Source organism: Procambarus clarkii, chromosome 9 (genome assembly GCF_040958095.1).
Source record: "Procambarus clarkii isolate CNS0578487 chromosome 9, FALCON_Pclarkii_2.0, whole genome shotgun sequence".
NCBI lineage: Eukaryota > Metazoa > Arthropoda > Malacostraca > Decapoda > Cambaridae > Procambarus > Procambarus clarkii.
This window is the reverse complement of record NC_091158.1, coordinates 48,634,760-48,656,039: the sequence shown is the minus strand read 5'-3', so window position 1 is coordinate 48,656,039 and position 21,280 is coordinate 48,634,760. Positions and strand designations below refer to the sequence as shown.

The 21,280-nt window shown below is 41.6% G+C and overlaps 1 protein-coding gene across 1 annotated transcript; it reads left to right on the top strand.

The window, feature by feature from the left end:
• Positions 1 to 1,102: 1,102 nt before the first annotated feature.
• On the top strand, positions 1,103 to 21,202 carry LOC123749856 (tripartite motif-containing protein 5-like). Its single transcript, XM_069321507.1, has 3 exons — positions 1,103 to 1,168; positions 20,242 to 20,943; positions 21,158 to 21,202. Exons 1-3 carry the CDS (start codon positions 1,163 to 1,165, stop codon positions 21,200 to 21,202), a joined length of 753 nt encoding a protein of 250 aa, XP_069177608.1. The 5' UTR covers positions 1,103 to 1,162.
• Positions 21,203 to 21,280: the final 78 nt, after the last annotated feature.

Below are 21,280 nucleotides of genomic sequence, written 5' to 3'. Positions count from 1 at the left end.
TATATTTTTTGGATATTGGTGACAGTAACAGATATTAACATTAGGCAATACATTTTTATGATATTTAACAAAGTAGAGCATGATAACATACTCATTATTATTGGTATTATGATGTATTACTCAGCAATGCTATACAGGCACCAGCTGCATCTCCACTTTGTCGATACTTCTTGCTACTATTCTTCTTCTTTGTACATTGTACAAGTGCTTGCATCCCTTTATTACTGCATTATCCCTCAGTTCCAGTTAATAGGAGCTGTTCTCCTTATCAACAAAATGTTCTCCTTTTCAAAAAAAATTGTCTAAAATATATTTTTGAAAATATTGGGATGAAACTTGCATGATGCTTATGCCAATAAGTTGGAGATTTGTCTAACATTTAATATTAATTTTCACATAATTCAAATATTTTTGGCCCAGCCCCCATTTACAGCATTTACAGGTTAATGCACATGGTTTGTATTACGTAGGCTGTTAGAGAGGGAGGGGAGGCAGCCGAGAACCCGCCCATACCCCTTCCCCTTTCCTGCCCCACCCTCCTTACTCCTGCCCACCCTCCATACTCCTGTCCACCCTCTTTACTCCTGCCCACCCTCCTTACTCCTGCCCACCCTCCTTACTCCTGCCCACCCTCCTTACTCCTGCCTACCCTCCTTACTCCTGCCCCCCCTCCTTACTCCTGCACACCCTCCTTACTCCTGCCCACCCTCCTTACTCCTGCCCACCCTCCATACTCCTGCCCACCCTCCTTACTCCTGCCCACCCTCCATACTCCTGCCCACCCTCCTTACTCCTGCCCACCCTCCTTACTCCTGCCCACCCTCCATACTCCTGCCCACCCTCCTTACTCCTGCCCACCCTCCTTACTCCTGCCCACCCTCCATACTCCTGCCCACCCTCCTTACTCCTGCCCACCCTCCTTACTCCTGCCCACCCTCCATACTCCTGCCCACCCTCCTTACTCCTGCCCACTCTCCTTACTTTTGCTCAAAGTACAATACCTAAAAAATATTATTAAATTTTTCTAAAAATGTACTATGTTTTGGTGGGAAAAATTTAGTCATAGAAACCTTAAATTTGTTTTATTTTGCCTAATAGGTAATACTGCTTCCATCTCTGCTCGGCTCCCAAGGACGATAGCAGACACAACTTCTGCCCATTAATGATGGTAAGGACAGTTTTATTCTTACTGTACTACCAGTGTGTGTGTGTGTATCATATTGTTATTAACTAGTGATGGTAAGTATATTTATTATGTTGCCATTAACTAGTGATGCTGAGCGTATTAACCCTTTAAGTGCGCAACACATCATATGATGGGTTAAGTGACTTGCAGTAACTTGTGCTCCACATCATATGATGCATTGGAGTACCGCGCAAGATTTGAAAGGCCCGCGGGTAGAGGGGACTCCCATACGCTGCTTAGGGGTTATAGTAAACAGACACCATTTTGGAAAAAAAAATCCAGCTCACGCTACCATCGCGTGGGAGGCATCAGTTACCCAGCAGCCACCATGTCGAGCGCACGGCCGAACGCTTATCGGGCGCGCACCACGCAATCACTCGTCCAAGAGCAAATAACCAGTGAATTATTTTCTGATGGTGAGGAAAGTAATTTTGATAACTGATATTGATAAAGACTACACACAATTGACCGATGATAGTAGCACTGACAGTGAAAATGAGATACAGCCGCCTCCCATGGCGAGGCCTATACTGTATGCTCACCCATACCACTTAGCCCAGTGTCTACTCCAATTCACCCTCGACCACACAGTTCATGTGATTATTTAGAGTCTGAGGATATTTTCGGTAACAAGTCAGAGGAAGGTGACTCTTTTTCTGGTTTTAGTGAAGTGGAATCAGAACATAGTGTTACCGAGCCTGGTGCCAGTACCAGTGGTGTTACTGGGCAAGAATTTGTTACGTCAGCAGTGTCTCGCCCAGCCAAGCGCCGCCGCATGGAACACGCCGCCGAGGCACCAAGAGTAGTGTAGTGATGGTGATGTTCTCGGGTAGTGTACTCACCTAGTTGTGCTTGCGGGGGATGAGCTCTGGCTCTTTGGTCCCGCCTCTCAACTGTCAATCAACAGGTGTACAGGTTCCTGAGCCTATTGGGCTCTATCATATCTACACTTGAAACTGTGTATGGAGTCAGCCTCCACCATATCACTTCCTAATGCATTCCATTTGTCAACCACTCTGACACTAAAAAAGTTCTTTCTAATATATCTGTGGCTCATTTGGGCACTCAGTTTCCACCTGTGTCCCCTAGTGCGTGTGCCCCTTGTGTTAAACAGCCTGTCTTTATCAACCCTGTCGATTCCCTTGAGAATCTTGAATGTGGTGACCATGTCCCCCCTAACTCTTCTGTCTTCCAACGAAGTGAGGTTTAATTCCCGTAGTCTCTCCTCGTAGCTAATACCTCTCAGCTCGGGTACTAGTCTGGTGGCAAACCTTTGAACCTTTTCCATTTTAGTCTTATGCTTGACTAGATATGGACTCCATGCTGGAGCCGCATACTCCAGGATTGGTCTGACATATGCGGTATATAATGTTCTGAAAGATTCCTTACACAAGTTTCTAAAGGCCGTTCTTATGTTAGCCAACCTGGCATATGCTGCTGATGTTATCCTCTTGATATGAGCTTCAGGGGACAGGTCTGGCGTGATATCAACCCCCAGGTCTTTCTCTCTGACTCTTGAAGTATTTCATCTCCCAAATGGTACCTTGTATCTGGTTTCCTGCTTCCTACCCCTATCTTCATTACATTACATTTGCTTGGGTTAAACTCTAACAGCCATTTGTTCGACCATTCCTGCAGCTTGTCCAGGTCTTCTTGAAGCCTCAAACTGTCCTCCTCTGTCTTAATCCTTCTCATAATTTTGGCGTCGTCAGCAAACATTGAGAGGAATGAGTCTATACCCTTTGGGAGATCATTTACGTATATCAGAAACAGGATAGGTCCAAGTACAGAGCCCTGTGGGACTCCACTGGTGACTTCACGCCAGTCTGAGGTCTCACCCCTCACTGTAACTCTCTGCTTTCTATTGTTTAGGTACTCCCTTATCCACTGGAGCGCGCTACCAGTTACTCCTGCCTGTTTCTCCAGCTTATGCATCAACCTTTTATGGGGTACTGTGTAGTGTGGTGATGTTCACGTGCTTCCACCTTATGTGCACGTAGCGGCCGTACTGTGCGTAAACGGGCTTCAGCTCCTGGTCCGCTGTGTACATCACTTCCTCGCCGTCGTGCCCTGTTGCGTCTCGCAGGACACCAGGTGTACTAGTGTGGAGTGATGGTGCTGGTTTTATTCCTCGAATTCCTGCCTTTGACAATAAAGATGGGATTACCGAGCTTTTTCCTGATAATGGAGAGGATATGAGTGAATTTTACACTCATATCCTATTTTATTTTACAGCATTCTATGATGAGCCGCTCATGGAATATATTGTACACCAAACGAACCTTCATGCGGCTCATCTCATTAGAAGAGAGATAACAGAATTTTCATGATTGCAACATTGGAAAACCACCAATGTAGGTGAAATGTATGTGTTTTAGCAATATGTATGTTGATGAAGCACTGTGTCAAACACGCTATCACAGATTACTGGAGCAAAGATCTGACTATTCCAACACCTTTCTTACTGAAATATATATCCCGAGATAGGTTTCAGATACTCCTCAGGTATCTGCATTTTGCATGTAATGAGGACCGGACAGAGGATGATAGACTTTGGCGAGTGATGCACTATATGAATGAAGTGATTGATAAGTTCAGAGATTTTTACGTACCAGCACAGAAGCTGGTGATTGACGAATCCCTTGTGCTTTTCAAAGGATATGTTTCATTCAAGCAGTATATTCCCTCCAAACGAAACAGATTTGGATTGAAATTCTTTGTACTGTGTGACTGTGAAACAGGATATGTGTTACACATGATTCTGTATTCAGCTAGTGATGTAGACATTCCCGGTAACGACGAACATGGTTTCTCGGGTAGTGTGGTGAAGTCACTGATGGCACCATGGATGAACAAGGGCCACATCTTATACACAGATAATTACTATACAAGTCCATTGCTAACTAAGTTTTTGGTTGAAAATAGAACTGGATTGGTTGGCACAGTAAAGGCACGAAGGAGGGAAATGCCAGTGTTTGACGGTAGACTCTCAGTTGGTGAGTGCCAGTTACGGAAATGTGATCAAATACTCTCGGTTCGGTGGAAAGACAAGAGAGAAGTGAACATGCTGACAACCATTCATGAGGGTACAATGTTGAACAGTGGCAAGGTGAACTGTGTAACGAAAGAACCAGTATATAAGCCAGATTGTGTTCTTGACTATACTGTAATATCAACATGCGTTTGATTGATAAGGCTAACATGATGGTTGGCACTATCGAGTGTGTGCGGAAAACATTGAAATGGACGAAAAAAGATTTTTTCCGTCATGTTGACATGAGCATGTTGAACTGCTATAATATGTATCTGGTGAAAACTGGACGTAAACCTAGTTTCCGTGCGTTTGCTTTTACACTTGCAACACAGTTATTAGCAAAGTTTGGTAAAGATGTCCCTGGCATGCAAAGACCAATCATGAACCCAGTGTTGCAGCATGCTGCTACACCCAGGCTTGCTCACATGGAGGCCTTTCAGCAACACAGACTAAAACATTTGCCACCAGCTGGAAAGCGTGCAATAGGCCAACGTGAATGCCCAGTATGTAAAACAACAAAAAGGAGAGTACAGAAACGTAAAGTGGTGCAAACATGGTGTGAAGCGTGTGCAGTTCCATTGTGTGCTGTCGACTGCTTCAACGACTACCACTCTCTCTAAGAATTCTAAATGTGCAATAATAGTGCAAAAGCCTGTACATAGTGCATGCTTGTGTGTACATATAATAATGAACATTGTGATACATAATATAATGGCATAATGGAAAACATTTGTGTGCACATGTGTATACTCGATGTATGTAACATTTATTGACAATGACTGTGATGTAACATTATGTGCAACACAATTGTGACTAATATTGCTAATAAAATAGGCCTAAACACTGTAAATAATGCCGCGAAAATAAATTCGTGGCAACTCTGGCTGCTTGAAGACCGCGCGCGACGCCTCTGGGACACACCGTGCATGAGCGATCATGCATGGTGTGACGTCATCGCCCATCTTGTCGGCTCAATTACGTCGTCGGTAAGTTCAACTGAATTTTTTGTTCTCATGGTCAGGGAACACGACTTAACAGGTTAGGAAGAAAAATTTTTTTTTTTTTTTTGGTATGCGCCTGTGGGTGACAAATGCTAAATAGCCCGGAGCCACACAAGGGTTATTCTTGGTGTTTTCATTACCCAGTGATGGTGAGTGTATTCATCATATTGGCATTACCCAGTGATGTTGATTGTATTAGTCATGGTATTATTAACCAGTTTTGTTGAGTGTATTAACCCTCTGAAATGCATTAGCGCCTAATTTCGCTCGATCAAGGGGTGCGCATAACACCTTAACCACTGCACTGTGCCAAACGACAAATGCTTTTCGCCAATAACTGTCCCCACCGACAAAAGTTTTTTTTTTTGTACATGGTCAAAACACGCTCGTGGTAGGTTGGATACAAAATGAACTCTTGGGACCCCCCAGTGAGAGGCAGCTTTCTTTGAAAAAAATTACCAGAATGTCCTACGGCTGCTCGCTGGGTTAGTATTGAGTGAGTAACCATGGGGTAGTGCACGCCCCTCTGGCTCCCAAACACCTGTCCGACGCAGTGTTGAAAGATCGCTGAAAATTTGAAAGATGTTGAAAAATTCAGACCTTATAGCCTGAAGAACATAAGGGTCATGATATTGATGAAGCTAGGCGCAATAAGGACCTAACACAAAGGTCGGATGCAAGTGATACCACACCTATTAGGATGATACAGTGAGCGTATCCAGTTGTAGCTGTGAACGCCACCCATGTCCACCTATGCCATCTCCAATTTATATAGGTGATACATAGATGAATCGTTTTCTGGGTTCAGTGATGATGCATCTGATACAAGTAGCATAGATGAACAGTGTTAGCGGTTTCCATGGTGGTGTTTTCCATAGATATTTTCAAGATTAGCTGAATCTCTTCCAGAATGGCTCAATCTCTTCTAGATTGACTGACACTTGCTATAAATGACTGAATCTTCCAGTCAGGGACCTTACAAAGCGATATTTTCAAGACTACCTTACGCATTACGAGCTTGGCTACATACCACTTACAAGTACTAAAGCCAAGGATGTACGTGAGTGAGTTATTTGCAAGCACACAGAACAAAGAAACAGCGAAAATCTATCTGTACCTGGTGCAACGAGAGCAAAGTCGCGCTTTGTACCATGGACTACTTCATTGATTATTACTCACTTCCGAAGTACTGATTGTGTAATACAGTGTGTTAGTGTGTAAATAGTGTGTGAAACTATACATATTGTAATCTTAGTGAATTTTTAGCAAGTAATATTGCAACAATAAACATTGTGGATACATTACTGACACACAGTATCACAGTTCCATGGAACATTATGAACGTTCTGTTGTATACATATTGTAAATAACAAAAATATGCATCATATACAATAAAAAAACTAATAAAACCGCATTGGAAATACATAGAACAAATAATTGAAAATATATTTGTGGCAACTCTCAATGCTTGAATGGCCTGCACGCTTGTTTCTGGGAGTTTCTGGTACGGGCGACCAGCCGTGATGACGTCACAGCGCACCTTGTCCACGTCCCCACAGCCGAAGTAAGTGGAATTTTGTATTTATTTTTACATAGACATGTTCAGGGTTAAAAAAAACATTTTTTGGGGAACACTTGATTTCATGTGCACAGGGAATGTCACAATAAACTCGGCGCATCACAGTGGTTAAGGCACTCGTAGGTATATTGTAGGGTTCAAAACTTGGGTACAAGATGGATTCCTGAGGTGTTTGCCAGCTTGAAAAAAATTCCCAGCATTCCCCACGGTTGTGGGCAAGCTCATATTCAAGGTAGCAACCATTTTGTATGTATCCATATTGAGCTCCCAGTCTCTAGTTGGCCATGTTTTTGAGAAAACACTCTCTGATGTTGAAATACTGTACAGGGCATATTCCTTGAAGATGAGCATGCCAGTGATTTTGATAACTCAAATCTGGAAAAAGACCTAAGACAGGTGTCTGATACTAGTGATACAGATATTGAAGTGAACGATGTGGAGAGTGTGTACAGTACACAGCTCTCACAGCCCTGCCATACCAGCCTAGGTCATCACCATCAGTGGAACAACACAAATAAATTTTTGTATGTTCTCCTGAACATTTAGCGCCAAATGCAATTTGTTCGGATTATCCGGGAATGCTTTAGAGTAGGGTTCGTTAGAGTGAGGATGTACTGTAATTGAATCACTAATATGCTCACAATACTTTTTGAGTATAGCGATGGATCACATTTTATTATATAAATATATCACACTACACACTATTGAATAATATTACTCGAAAAAAAACAGAAAAAAAAATCAGACATTGAAATAATTAAGTAATAATATTTTTGTGGCAACTCCCGCCTGACAGCTCGGGTGGAGCTGACCGCCTCTGATGATTACTCTGTCAACGCCTCACTTTTGCCAGACTTCCTCGCCCTATTGTGGTCAAAATATGTCACAAATTATTTTCTATTTTTCCCATGATCAGGAAACACACATGAACACTTTTATAAGACGTGTTGCAGGCTAAAATCGCAAGAGAGCAGCCCAAGGGTTAACAAAAACCAACTAATAATATCAGGGGTTTCGCGGCCTGATGAGGGTATCGACATCATAAAACCAAAACACGCTGAGTCCCTGATGAAGGTAATGCCATCATCAATTAATGCATTTTTAAAAATCCCATTTATTGTCCGAATATTATGGGACTGGTTTTAAATGTGCCCCTTTATATTGTGAACAGTTTGATAGCAAAATGAATGACGTAGCATGAAAATTGAGGTTAGAAAGCTGAAAAGAGTACAGTTCATCCTCACTAACGAACCCCGTTCTAGCGAATTCCCAGAAGATCCGAACAAATTGAATTAGGTACTAAATGTTCAGTGGAACATACAAATGTTTGATTAAGCGAAGATTGTTCATCCAAGCAGTCACCGAGACTGAGCGTCGGAGGTGGCTGTCATCATCTATGATTCGCCAAAGTGTAAACAGTTATACAGTGTTTTATTATGCTTACCCATTGTTTCTAGGGATAAATGGTTGAAGGATGATAAAATGGTATCAAGGGTCATTGGTGAGAGTTGTTGTCAGGGGGGGCAAGTGGTGTCAGTAGTTAGGGTTTATTGTTAGGGGGGGCAGGTGGTGTAAGTTATTCTCATGGAAGGCAGGTTGTCAGTGGTGTAAGTTGTCAGGGAAGCTGGAGTAATAGTGGTGTCAGGGGAGGCTGGTTGTGTCAGTGGTGGAAGTTGTCAGGGAAGATGGAGTAACAGTGGTGTCAGGGGAGGCAGGTTGTGTCAGTGGAGAGCTCTGGCTCGAGTTATCATGTAAATGGCAACACGTTGCTGGCACCTCCATGCTCCACCTCGATAGTTCACTCACTGTCTGCTTTTCACCAAATTAGCTGAGAAAATGTTACCATTTCAGTTGTTTGCAACACAAAGCTCTATCATATTCCATAGTCAAAATGAACAATTTATAATAAATTGTGGTGTCAGTGGTGAGAGGATGTATTAGGGGGTGGAAAGGCGTCAGAGAAGGAGGGTGAGTAGAGACACCAGCTGACTGCTACAGCACGTGCCTGCCTCGATACTAAGCTCACTTGCTGCTTTTGACAAAATTAGGAGAGAAAATTTTACCATTTCAGTGGTTTGTAATGCATCGCTCTACCATATTCCGTAGTCAAAATGAAGAATTCATAATAATGTGTGGGGTCAGTGGTGAGGGGATGTATTGGGGTGGGAGGGAGGGGTAAGGAGGCGGCTAGCCTCTATGCAGTCAACATTGGGTCGAGTTTCGTCGAGGTCTGGGTTCAAGGCCTGGCCTTAGGTCTGGCCTGAGGCCTGGCCTGAGGCCTGGTCTGGCCCAAGGCCTGTCAGTCTGGCTGCCACCCTTCCCCCCCCCACTCCTATACCGCCAACATGCTACAACCCCCCCCCCACTCCTATACCGCCAACATGCTACAACCCCCCCCCCCCTCCCCTCCCCTCCCGCACCTGACTACCAGCGGCCGGCCCTGACCCTCCTCCCCCTACCACCGGCGGCCCGCCAACCACCCCTCCTCTTCAGTTTGTTGAGAAAATTATGTGATTTTGCTTTTTTGGATTCAATAATGCTCATATATGTAGAATTTTTAATCCAAATTGTTTGTAAGTGATTGTTCTATCAAATGCCATAGTGAAAATGAAGACTTCATAATAAATGAATTGTTTATGAATATTTATGTAGACTGATACAGTTGGCTTATGGAAATCCTGGCCAATACATCATATTTGCAGCCACCAATAACAGTCACATAGTTTTGATTTTAATATGGAATTGTTTACAATTGATTGTTCTATCATGTGCCATGTTCAAAATGATAAATACATAATAAATAGATTTTCTGTGATTTTTTGTTTTGTTGATAGTGGATGTAGGACCTTTGGTTTTTTCACATGAAGGGGAGGGACAGCCTGGGGCTGACGGGTAGAACGAATTCCGCAGTGAAACGAATCGGCCTCGCCTCATATAACGCCTACGCCTCGTTCGAGTGAGGTCACACTGTATAAACATTTGAGTGTGGTTTGTGCGCTCACGGCCAATGCTCAGCCTTCGTTGCAGTGTGTGCCAGGTCGCTTGCCAGGCCAGCAAAAAAGTTAATCTTCCTTGGAGATTTCAATTTACCGAGTCTAAGATGGAAAATGGCAAACACAAATATCATAGCAGGGAATGACCCGGGAAATAACCAACCACAGGTCAGAGAACTTTTGAGATTCTGTGACAAATTCTCGCTCAATCAACAGATTACAGAACCAACTAGGAACGAAAACACACTAGACTTGTTTTCTAGTGTGTTTTTGTTGTTTTCTAGTTTTCTAGACTTGTTTTCTTGTTCATCATTAGTTCACAAACAATGATGAACTAATCAGAGACATCACAATCTCAGATACTTCATACTCAGTCCATAAGCTCATTGAAGTGCGAACTAGCATAAATAACGGTAGTAGGTCTAAGAGACCCAACAAGTGAGAAGGAATATTCAATCAATTCAATTTTAACAATAAGAGGATCGACTGGGAAAAAATAAATGTAGACCTTGCAACCATTCAATGGGAGACGGTCTTAAGCGACAAAACTCCCACACAGGGAATAGCTCAACTGACAGCTGAAGCTTACAAGGTCTGCTTGAAGCACATGCCTGTGAGGAGGGGCAGAAAGAGGACCACTCAAGAAAGAGAACACAGACAACTGTACAGGAGAAGGAAAAAAATAACGGAAATGCTTCGGCAGACACAACTATCACAAGCAAGGAAAATAAGCCTAAGCAGGGAGATCGAAGAAATAGAACAAACGTTGAAGCGATCATATGAGTCTGAGGAAATGGAATTGGAACAGAAAGCTATACAAGAGATAAGGAAAAATCCGAAATATTTTTTCACATACGCAAAATCAAAATCCAAAACCTCGACCAGTATTGGACCGTTAATTACAAATGAAGGTACGTACACAGAGGATAACAAAGAGATTAGTGAAATTCTAAGAAGCCAGTATGAGGCTATGTTTAGCACACCAATAAACAACATGAAAGTTGATGACCCAGACAGCATCTTTATGAATGACATTCAAGCTGCAGATAATATACCGGATATTACCACAAACTCGGAAGACTTTGAAAGAGAAATTGACAATATGCCTATCCACTCAGCTCCTGGGCCTGACTCATGGAATTCAATATTCATAAAGAAATGTAAAGTACCAGTAGCGAGAGCACTCAGCGTAATTTGGAGAAAGAGCCTGGATACAGGGGACATACCAGCAGCACTTAAATCTGCAGATATAGCTCCGTTGCACAAGGGGGGGAGTAAAGCCTTGGCAAAAAATTATAGGCCAGTTGCACTAACATCACACATAATAAAAGTGTTTAAAACGTCTGTATATAGGGTAATAACACCACAAACAGTATTGTTGGGGGTGAAACTTTAGTGCGTCTGACCTTGAATGTGTGAAGGAAGCAGCCACCACCTGACTGTGTGTAGCGACGTCTCTTAGTGCCTGAACTAACTATATCAACTTAGTTGTACAGTTGTGGTGAACAAAACATGTAGATACTTACATATAACATCTGTATATAGTGAATAAAAGCAAAAACAGTATTGTGGGAGGAGAATGTGGGTGAGGGAGGGAGGAAGTAGCAGCCAGAGGCGGGCTGCCACTGGTTGCCACTGCCACTCAGCATGCCAACTTAGTGGTTCGTTATGGTGAACACGAATGTAGATACTTATATGTAACGTCTGTATATAGTGAATAAAAGCAAAAACAGTATGGTGGGAGGAGAATGTGGGCGAGTGAGGTGTTGAGGGAGTGGGTGGCAGCGAGTGACTGGCTGGTGTGTGGCGGTCACTCCTCGTTGCTTTTTGACTCATATTAGCGACTTAATGGTACGTTATGGTGAACAAAACATGCAGATACTTATATATAACCTGTGTATATAGTGTAATAACCGACAAAGTATTTGTTCACTGTTTGATGAACATAATAATTGAATCAACAATATGCACACCATATTTTTGAGTACAGCGATGATTCACTCATTTTATTATATAAATATATCACACTACACACTATTGAATAATATTACAGCAAAAATACTATGAAAAATCAATCAGAGACATTGAAATAATTAGGTAATTATCTCTTTGTGGCCACTCCTGCCTGACAGCTGGCGAGCAACAGACCGCTTGGGACGCACGCTGAGTCAGCGCCTGTTTTTTGCCAGACTTCCCCGCCCTATAGCGGGCAATATATGCCACTTACGATATTTTTTATTATTTTTCCCATGATCAGAGAACACAAATTAACAGGTTTAAAAGAAATTTTTTTTTTTTTTTTTTTATGCGCCTGTGGGTGACAAATGCTAAATAGCCTGGAGCCACACAGGGGTTAAACATAATACAGGGTACATAACACAATCAAATTTGCCCATAGTAGGTAAGCGCTATGTAAAGAATTTGGGAATAATGATGTCTAACGACCTAATGTTTAGGGAGCATAACCAAGCAAATATTGCGTCAGCCAGAAAAATGATGGATTATGAGAACTTTCAAATCCAGGGATCCCATCACAATGGTTGTGCTCTTCAAATCACTTGTGTTGTCGCATCATGAGTACTGCTCAGTACTCACTTTACCCTTCAGAGCAGGAGAGATTGCAGAAATAGAGGGAATACAGAGAACATATACGGCATACATAGACCCGATAAAGCACCTAAATTATTGGGATCGTCTCAAAGCCCTCCAAATGTACTCACTAGAAAGACGACGAGAGAGATATCAAATAATATACATATGGAAAATACTAGAGGGCCAGGTTCCAAATCTACACTGTAAAATAACAACATACTATAGTGAATGATATGAAAGAAAATGCACAATAAAACCAGTGAAGAGCAGGGGTGCCGTAGGCACAGAAAACACTGTATAAACATCAGTGGTCCGCGGTTGTTCAACATTCTCCTGGCAAGCATAAGAAATATTGCTGGGACAACCATGGACATCTTCAAGAGAAAACTAGATAGGTTTCTCCAAGGAGTGCTGGACCAACCTGGCTGTGGTGGGTATGTGGGCCGCTCCAAGCAACAGCCTGGTGGACCAAACTCTCACAAGTCAGAGTTTGAGGAGTAGAGAGTACTCCTCAAGTACTTCCAGTAGAGTAGAAGTAGGAGTAGAACAACTCCCAGAACCCCATCAAGCAGGTAAACCGCCTCTAGATACAATGAAGATAAGCCTTAGGCTACACAATGAAACTTGTAAAAGCAACTGTATTGCTGCTGCCTCTAATATCAACTGGGAGTTTGAAATAGGTGACATAGTGAATATCAACCTTGCAGTGCAAACATTTCTTCACAAAACTTTTAGCCTTGCCTTAAGGCTACCTTGAGGTGTTTTCTGGGCTTAGCGTCCCCGCTGCCCGGTCGTCGACCAGGCCTCCTCGTTTCTGGATTGGTCAACCAGGCTGTTGAATGCGGCTACTCGCAGCCTGACGTATAAATCACAGCCTGGTTAATCAGGTATCATTTGGAGGTGCTTATTGAGTTCTCTCTTGAACATTGTGAGGGATCGGCCAGTTATGCCTCTTATATTTAGTGGAAGCATGTTGAACAGTATCAGGCCTCTGATGTTGACAGAGTTCTCTCAGAGTACCTATTGAACCTCTGCTCTTCAACGGGGGTATTCTACACATGCTGCCATACCTTCCGGTCTCAAATGATATTATTTCTGTGTGCAGATTTGGGACCAGCCCCTCTACTATTTTCCACGAGTAAATTACAGTAGTTGCATGTCTCTGCACCTTTTCCAGTTTGTTGATGTGCTGCTTAAGATATGGGCACCATACAACCACTGCATATTCCAGTTTTGGTCTGACAATAGTTGTGAATAATTTCTTTAGTATTTTGCCATCCATGTATTTAAAAGCAATTCTGAAGTTAGAAAGTGTAGCATTGGCTCTTCACACAATGTTCTTTTTGTGGTCCTCAGGTGATAGCTTTTTATCTAGAACCACTTCTAGATCTCTTTCTTTATCCGAATTCTTTAAAGATTTCTCACATTTCATAGAGGTGTCTGAATATAAAGTGAAAAAAATGCCAAACGAGCTAAGTAAGAACAAAGCATTTGGTTCAGATGGAGTTTCACCATGGGTTTTGAGAGAATGTGCACTTGAGCTCAGCATTCCACTTAACAGATTTTTTCAGGCATCCCCGTGAACAGGAGTCCTAGCAGATGTGTGGAAAAAGGCTAACACAGAACAAATGTTTGCACTACAAGGTTGATATTCACTGTACTACCTATTTCAGATTCCCTGTTGATATTAGAGGCAGCAGCAATCTACAACAGTGGCAGCAGGAAAGATCCCATCAAATATAGACCTGTGTCATTGACAAGTGTTATAGTCAAAATATTGGAAAAAACCAGCGTTGAATGTAATGAAACGCCATTTTCTGGGTGAGACCCGGAGGCTCCCCGAAGCTTTACCAGGCTGATATGCTAATGTCAGACTTTGGCATCAGTCATGTGTATGGAGTTCTAGGGCCTACCGGGGACCACGGCCAGAACCTGACCCCCTCAGAGAGGCAAGGGGAGCAATGGCCTATAGAATGGCTTATGCATCATTAACGATGCATAAGCAACAGGGCTCCATTAAGGAACATATAATCTCTTCCCACAACCAGACCATCACCAGAGAAGTCTTATCAAAAAACACGGAAATCATCGATAGATACAGCGATAGCAGGCGGCCTGATATCTGCGAGGCACTACACATTAAGAAGCCGATACCAGCAATCAACAGCCAATTAATGCACAACTATATTCTACCCACTTCAAGACTCCGCACCAATATAGAAGCATCAAGAAATATGGGCCAATAGGCCCATTGCAGTTACTTACATTCTTCCTTTTAACTTACAAAATATTATACCCATTGTTTCGTGTTCTGTCTTGTGTTGAAAATTTGTTTTCACCTCATCCAAAACTGTTGTAACATATCACCTCACCCAAATGCAGGTATAAAATCAAAGCTGTTTAACCCTTACACTGCTCAGGGGTCCTGGGGACATTTACACCCCTGTGCGCAAGAAAAATAGAATTCAAAATTTTTTTTTCGTCTTCTAGACATGTTAATTTGTGTCCCCTGAGCACGGGAAAAATAAAAAAAAATCGTAGGTGACATATTTTGGGCGCAATTGACCGAGGAAGTCTGACAAAAAGTGGGCGTTGACAGCGCGGTCATCAGACCCGTCAGCGTCACCCGCGCTGACAGGTGGGAGTTGCCACAAAGATATTATTACCTAATTGTTTCAATGTCTTCGATTTATTTTTTTCTTAGTTTTTTTGCAGTAATATTATTCAATAGTGTGTATTGTAATATATTTATGTAATAAAAGTGGTTAATAATCGCTATACTCAAAAGTATGATGGGCATATTAGTGATTCAATTATGTTTATAAACAATAAACAAATAGTTTTGCTGCTATTACACTCTATACACAGGTTATATATAAGTATCTGCATGTTTTGGTCACCATAACAAATCACTAAGTTGGTATTGAGAGTCGAAAAGCAACGAAGAGTTACCACCACACACCAGCCAGCCACTCGCTGCTACTCCCTCAAACACACGCACTAAACTTTCTTCCCCCAACAATACCATTTGTGGTGTTATTACACTATATACAGACGTTATATATAAGTATGTATATATTTTGTTCACCACAACTGTAAAGCTAAGCTGATATAGTTAGTTCAGGCACTAAGAGTCGTCACTATACACAGATGGCGGCTGGCGGCTCCCTCACTCATTCAAGGTCACACGCACTAAACTTTCTCCCCCAACAATACTGTTTGCAGTGTTATTACCCTATATACACATATTATATATAAGTATCTACATGTTTTATGCACCGTAACTGTACACCTAAGCTTGTAGTGCGCCCAAAGAGCATAGTGGCCACCCTCTAAACAGCTAGACAAATCGTGCAGACGACGTCACCAAGTCACCCAAATGGGTCTCCCAGCATAATCCTTTTGCTGTTATTACACTAATACACACATTATATATAAGTATCTACATTTGTGTTCACCATAGAGAACCACTGACCTGGTATGGTGAATGCAAACAATAACAGGTGGCCACACAGTCAGTAAACGATGCTGTCTCCCTCCGTCTCTCAGCATTACTCCTCCCACAGCGCTAATTATTACAACAATCCTGCTATTATCACAACCCTGGTTATTTATATCACAGTCATGGGTCATCTGTAATATTGTCATCGCTAAATAATAACAATTATATATTTTGACATTTTTCGGCGATGCTGTGGTCACAAGCTGAACAGCAATGCTGTTCGCTCATGCTGTGTGCGCCAGCCTTGGTTGCTCCAACAGTACTGTGCCTCTTACACCTGAGAATATTGCCCACGATTTTTTAAAAAAATGGCGTCTGTTTACAAGAGCCCTGAGGACGTTACTGTGAACCCCGTGTAGCCGCGGCCCATTTGAATCGGGCCTGGCACCCTATGGCGTATATATACTTCATGCGCACCGTGGGACATGTTACTCAGGGTGTACACATGTCAAGCCGCCTGCTATCGCTGTATCTATCGATGATTTCTGTGTTGTTAGATAGATAGTTGTTTGATAATCATCGATAGATACAGCGATAGCAGGCAGCTTGACGTCTGCGAAGCACTACACATCAAGAAGTTAACACCAGCAATCAACAGCCAATTAATGCACAACTATATTCTACCACTTCAAGACTCCGCTCCAATATAGAAGCATCAAGAAATATGGATCAATAGGCTTTCTACAATTACTTCCATTCAATACCCATTGTTTTGTGTTCTGTCTTGTGTTTGAATTTAATACCCATTGTTTCGTGTTCTGTCTTGTGTTGGAATTTAATACCCATTGTTGAAAGTTCGTTTTTTCACCTCATCCACCTCACCCAAATGTAGATATAAACCTCGAAGATGTGTAAGCTCTATTCAGTTTCAGTTGTGTGTTTGTATACTAAAGTCTTTGAAAATGTAATAAGTTTTACGAAACGCGCTCAAGTGTCGCGTCAGACTAGAAATAAAAATGAATTTTGGAGAATTGATCTTTGAATTACCATCAACAGTGAAAAAAGAAATGTAAGAAAGATAGAGAAAATTCGTGTTAGAATTATTAATCTTACTTTTTCAGTCATATTTAATAATATATGTCTACAGGAAAGACTGCTACCAAAATATACTAATATATATATATATATATATATATATATATATATATATATATATATATATATATATATATATATATATATATATATATATATATATATATATATATATATATATATATATATATATATTTGTATATTTTGGTAGCATTCTTTCCTGTAGACATATATTGTTAAATATGACCGAAAAAATAAGATTAATAATTCTAACACAAATTTTCTCAATATTTCTTATGTTTCTTTTCACTGTCGATGGTAATTGAAAAATCAGTTCTCCAAAATTCATTTTTATTTCTAGTCTGATGCCACACTTAAACGCGTTTCGTAATAACTTATTACATTTTCAAAGACTTTAGTTTACACGCACACAACTATAACCTGCAAACACTAAACAGATTTCTTACTATGCTATAATTCAAATGGCTTTTCATTTTATATACCTGCATTTGGGTGAGGTGATATGTTACAACAGTTTTGGATGAGGTGAAAACAAACTTTCAACACAAGATAGAACACGAAATATTGGGTAAAGTTAAAGGGGAAGAATGGAAGTAAATGCAAACGGCCTATTGGCCCATATTTCTTGATGCTTCTATATTGGTGCGGAGTCTTGAAGTGGGTAGAATATAGTTGTGCATTAATTGGCTGTTGATTGCTGGTCTTGACTTCTTAATGTGTAGTGCCTCGCAGATATCAAGCTGCCTGCTATCGGTGTATCTATCGATGATTTCCGTGTTTTTTGTTAAGACTTCTCTGGTGATGGTATGGTTGTGGGAAGAGATTATATGTTCCTTAATGGAGCCCTGTTGCTTATGTATCGTTAATCGCCTGGAAAGAGATGTTGTTGTCTTGCCTATATACTGAGTTCTTTGAGGCTTACAGTCCCTAAGTGGGCATTTGAAGGCATAGACGACATTGGTCTCTTTCAAAGCGTTCTGCTTTGTGTCTGGAGAGTTTCTCATGAGTAGGTTGGCAGTTTTCTTGGTTTTATAGTAAATCGTCAATTGTATCTTCTGATTTTTGTCTGTAGGGGTAACGTTTCTATTAACAATATCTTTCAGGACCCTTTCCTGCGTTTTATGAGCTGTGGAAAAGAAGTTCCTGTAAAATAGTCTAATAGGGGGTACAGGTGTTGTGTTAGTTGTCTCTTCAGAGGTTGCATGGCATTTCACCTTCCTTCTTATGATGTCTTCAATGAAACCATTGGAGAAGCCATTGTTGACTAGGACCTGCCTTACCCTACGAAGTTCTTCATCGACTTGCTTCCATCCTGAGCTGTGGCTGAGAGCACGGTCGACATAAGCGTTAACAACACTCCTCTTGTACCTGTCTGGGCAGTCACTATTGGCATTGAGGCACATTCCTATGTTTGTTTCTCTAGTGTAGACTGCAGTGTGGAAACCTCCGCTCCTTTCCATGACTGTTACATCTAGAAAGGGCAGCTTCCCATCCTTCTCCATCTCGTAGGTGAAATGCAACACAGAATTCCGCTCAAATGCCTCCTTCAGCTCCTGCAGATGTCTGACCTCAGGTACCTGAGTAAAAATGTCGTCAACATACCTGCAGTATATGGCCGGTTTCAAGTTCATGTCGACGAAGGACCTTTGTTCGATGGTACCCATGTAGAAGTTTGCAAACAGAACACCTAGGGGAGAACCCATGGCGACCCCATCTACTTGCTTATACATGTGCCCATCCAGGCTCAAGAAGGATGCCTTCTTTAGTACAAGCTTGGAGTAGTTTCCTTAGAATGTTTTCTGGTATGTCAAGAGGAGTACAGGCCAGATCACGATACACTCCGCCCGCTATATATATATATATATATATATATATATATATATATATATATATATATATATATATATATATATATATATATATATATATAAAATATACAGTGGCACCTCAACATACGATTGCCCCTACTTGCGATAATTTCGAGTTACGATGTGAATTTCATCGAAAAATGCGACTCGACATCTGATGGTGTCGTCGACTTACGATATTTGTTGGTACACGTTCGGGTCGACAGAGCGAGTGGTTCCCAGTCACGCGGCCGACCTGCCTCAGTTTACTACAGCTGCCTGCTTAGTGACGATCGCGCCTATAAGAAATTCCGCTTTTGTGGTGATTTTTTGCATTTGAACATTAAAGTAATTATTATATACCTTGCCATGAGTCCCAGGAAAGTCAGTGGTAAGGCTCAACATATGAAAACCCATGTAAGGATGAGCATATAGCAGATACAAGAGTACAGAATGTTTCTTCCTCAACAATTAAGAAAATGTGTGCAGCATGGGAAGATTTGCAAACCTTTGTTGAAACGACTCGCCCAAATCAAGCTGCAGTAGGTCGTTGCCTTAACCTATTCAATGACACTGATGCATCATTACAGACAAATGTTAAAATTAAGGGAACAACAAATGCCTCTTGACAAATTTGTAGTGAGACAAACAAGCACTGAATCATAACCAGGTCCTAGTGGTATTCAGACAAAACGTAGGAAAGAGAGTACCCCAGAGAAAACATCACTGCCTGATGTGATAATGGAAGGGGACTCCCCTTCCAAACAGGAACAACTCTCTTCCTCCCCCCTTATCACCATCTTCCATACGCCATCAAGAGCCATAAAGGTAAGAGACACTTTGGTACTGTATTGTAGTTAGAAAAAAACATTGTATTCAGTATAAAATGTATTTGTATGTTAATATTTTGGAGGGTGGGGAGCGGATTAATTCAATTCCCTTTATTTCTTATGGGAAAAATCGCTTCTACTTACGATATTTCGACAGTCCCGTAACGTAATTGTGTGTTCCCATAGTAAGTGTAAAATAATCCAGAGTTGTTCAATAAAACCCATGTGTTAAGATGTAACCCACAGTGCACTTATTGTCCAACTTAGACTAAGAATACTTGATCCTTCCCCCATTATCACTTACGATACATACATTTACTTCCATTATTCATAATAAAGTAAGGACGGGTTTTGTTAATCTGTACTCTCAGGTATGGCTTACAAAGAGCCCTGCTGCTGCAATATGTTACCAAATATATTATCCATACTCCAGGATATGTTTATAAAAAATATTGGCCTTGCTGTGAATGTGTTAATCTGTCAGTAATATTAACCCTGCTCTGAAATAGTTAATGCAAAGAATGTATAACAATATTATGTAATTTGTATTAGTAAATAAAGTACTGTAATATTAGTTTTAGTTGTAAATACATCTAGCAAACTAAATATTCTTTTCCACAGGATAACAAGCCAGAGGAATGTTCAGTGTGTTTTAACGATTATGCCGAAAATCGGCTACGACCTCGCACACTGCCATGTGGCCACACATTCTGCTCCCAGTGTATTGACAATGCTATCAAGAATGGTCAGCTGACCTGCCCCAGCTGCCGTGCCGAGCACGCTGCCACAGCCTCTACTCAGTTCCCAATTAACTATGCTGTGGAGGCTTTAGTTAGGAAACTCAAAAATATCCAACTAACAACTGAGGAAGTAGTGCCAGCAAAACCCTATGAAGGTCCTGCCAAAGGCATCAGTAAGACATTACGCTCCATGGTGCAGGAGCAGATGAGCAGCATCAGCCGCCTCATTATTAGCTGTGAAGAGGTACTGTCCCAGCTGGGGGAGTACCGGGGGCAGCTGGGGGACTGGAAGACTCATCACCTCCAGCTCCAGGACAGACTCTATGCTCTGGTAGAGCAGAATAAGTCAGCAATGAAACTCTTGGAACTGGAGGATACCAGTGTGGTGGATATGACAACACAAGGAGAGGAAGGGAAGACTCAGCTGCAGGCCATGTTGGGGAGCCTCGGCACAGTCAACACTCCACAGGAGGTTGGCACAACCATAGACACAGCTGATGGGTGCAGCATGAAGATAGATGATTGGCTCCGGAAGTGCCAGGAACTCTTCCCAGATGTCAAGACTGTCCACACCTCAGTGAAGGTACACTACTGAAGGTCACATTGTTCTCACACAACTGAGTGTAGTATTGCCTCTATATAAATACTTTTGACATGGAGACACATCAAGATAAGAGTTGACTTTATATATAGGAAACATTTGTATTAATAAAGTCAACTGTCATCTTGGTGTTTCTCTACACTGTGGTCAGTGTAGAGAAACACCATTACTTATATTGTGAAATTATTTTACTCAGAGCCTGATGCTTCATTATAGTCCAGTTGCTTTACTAAGAGCCTGATGCTTCATTATAGTCCAGTTACTTTATTCAGAGCCTAATGCTTCATTATAGTCCAGTTACTTTACTCAGAGCCTGATG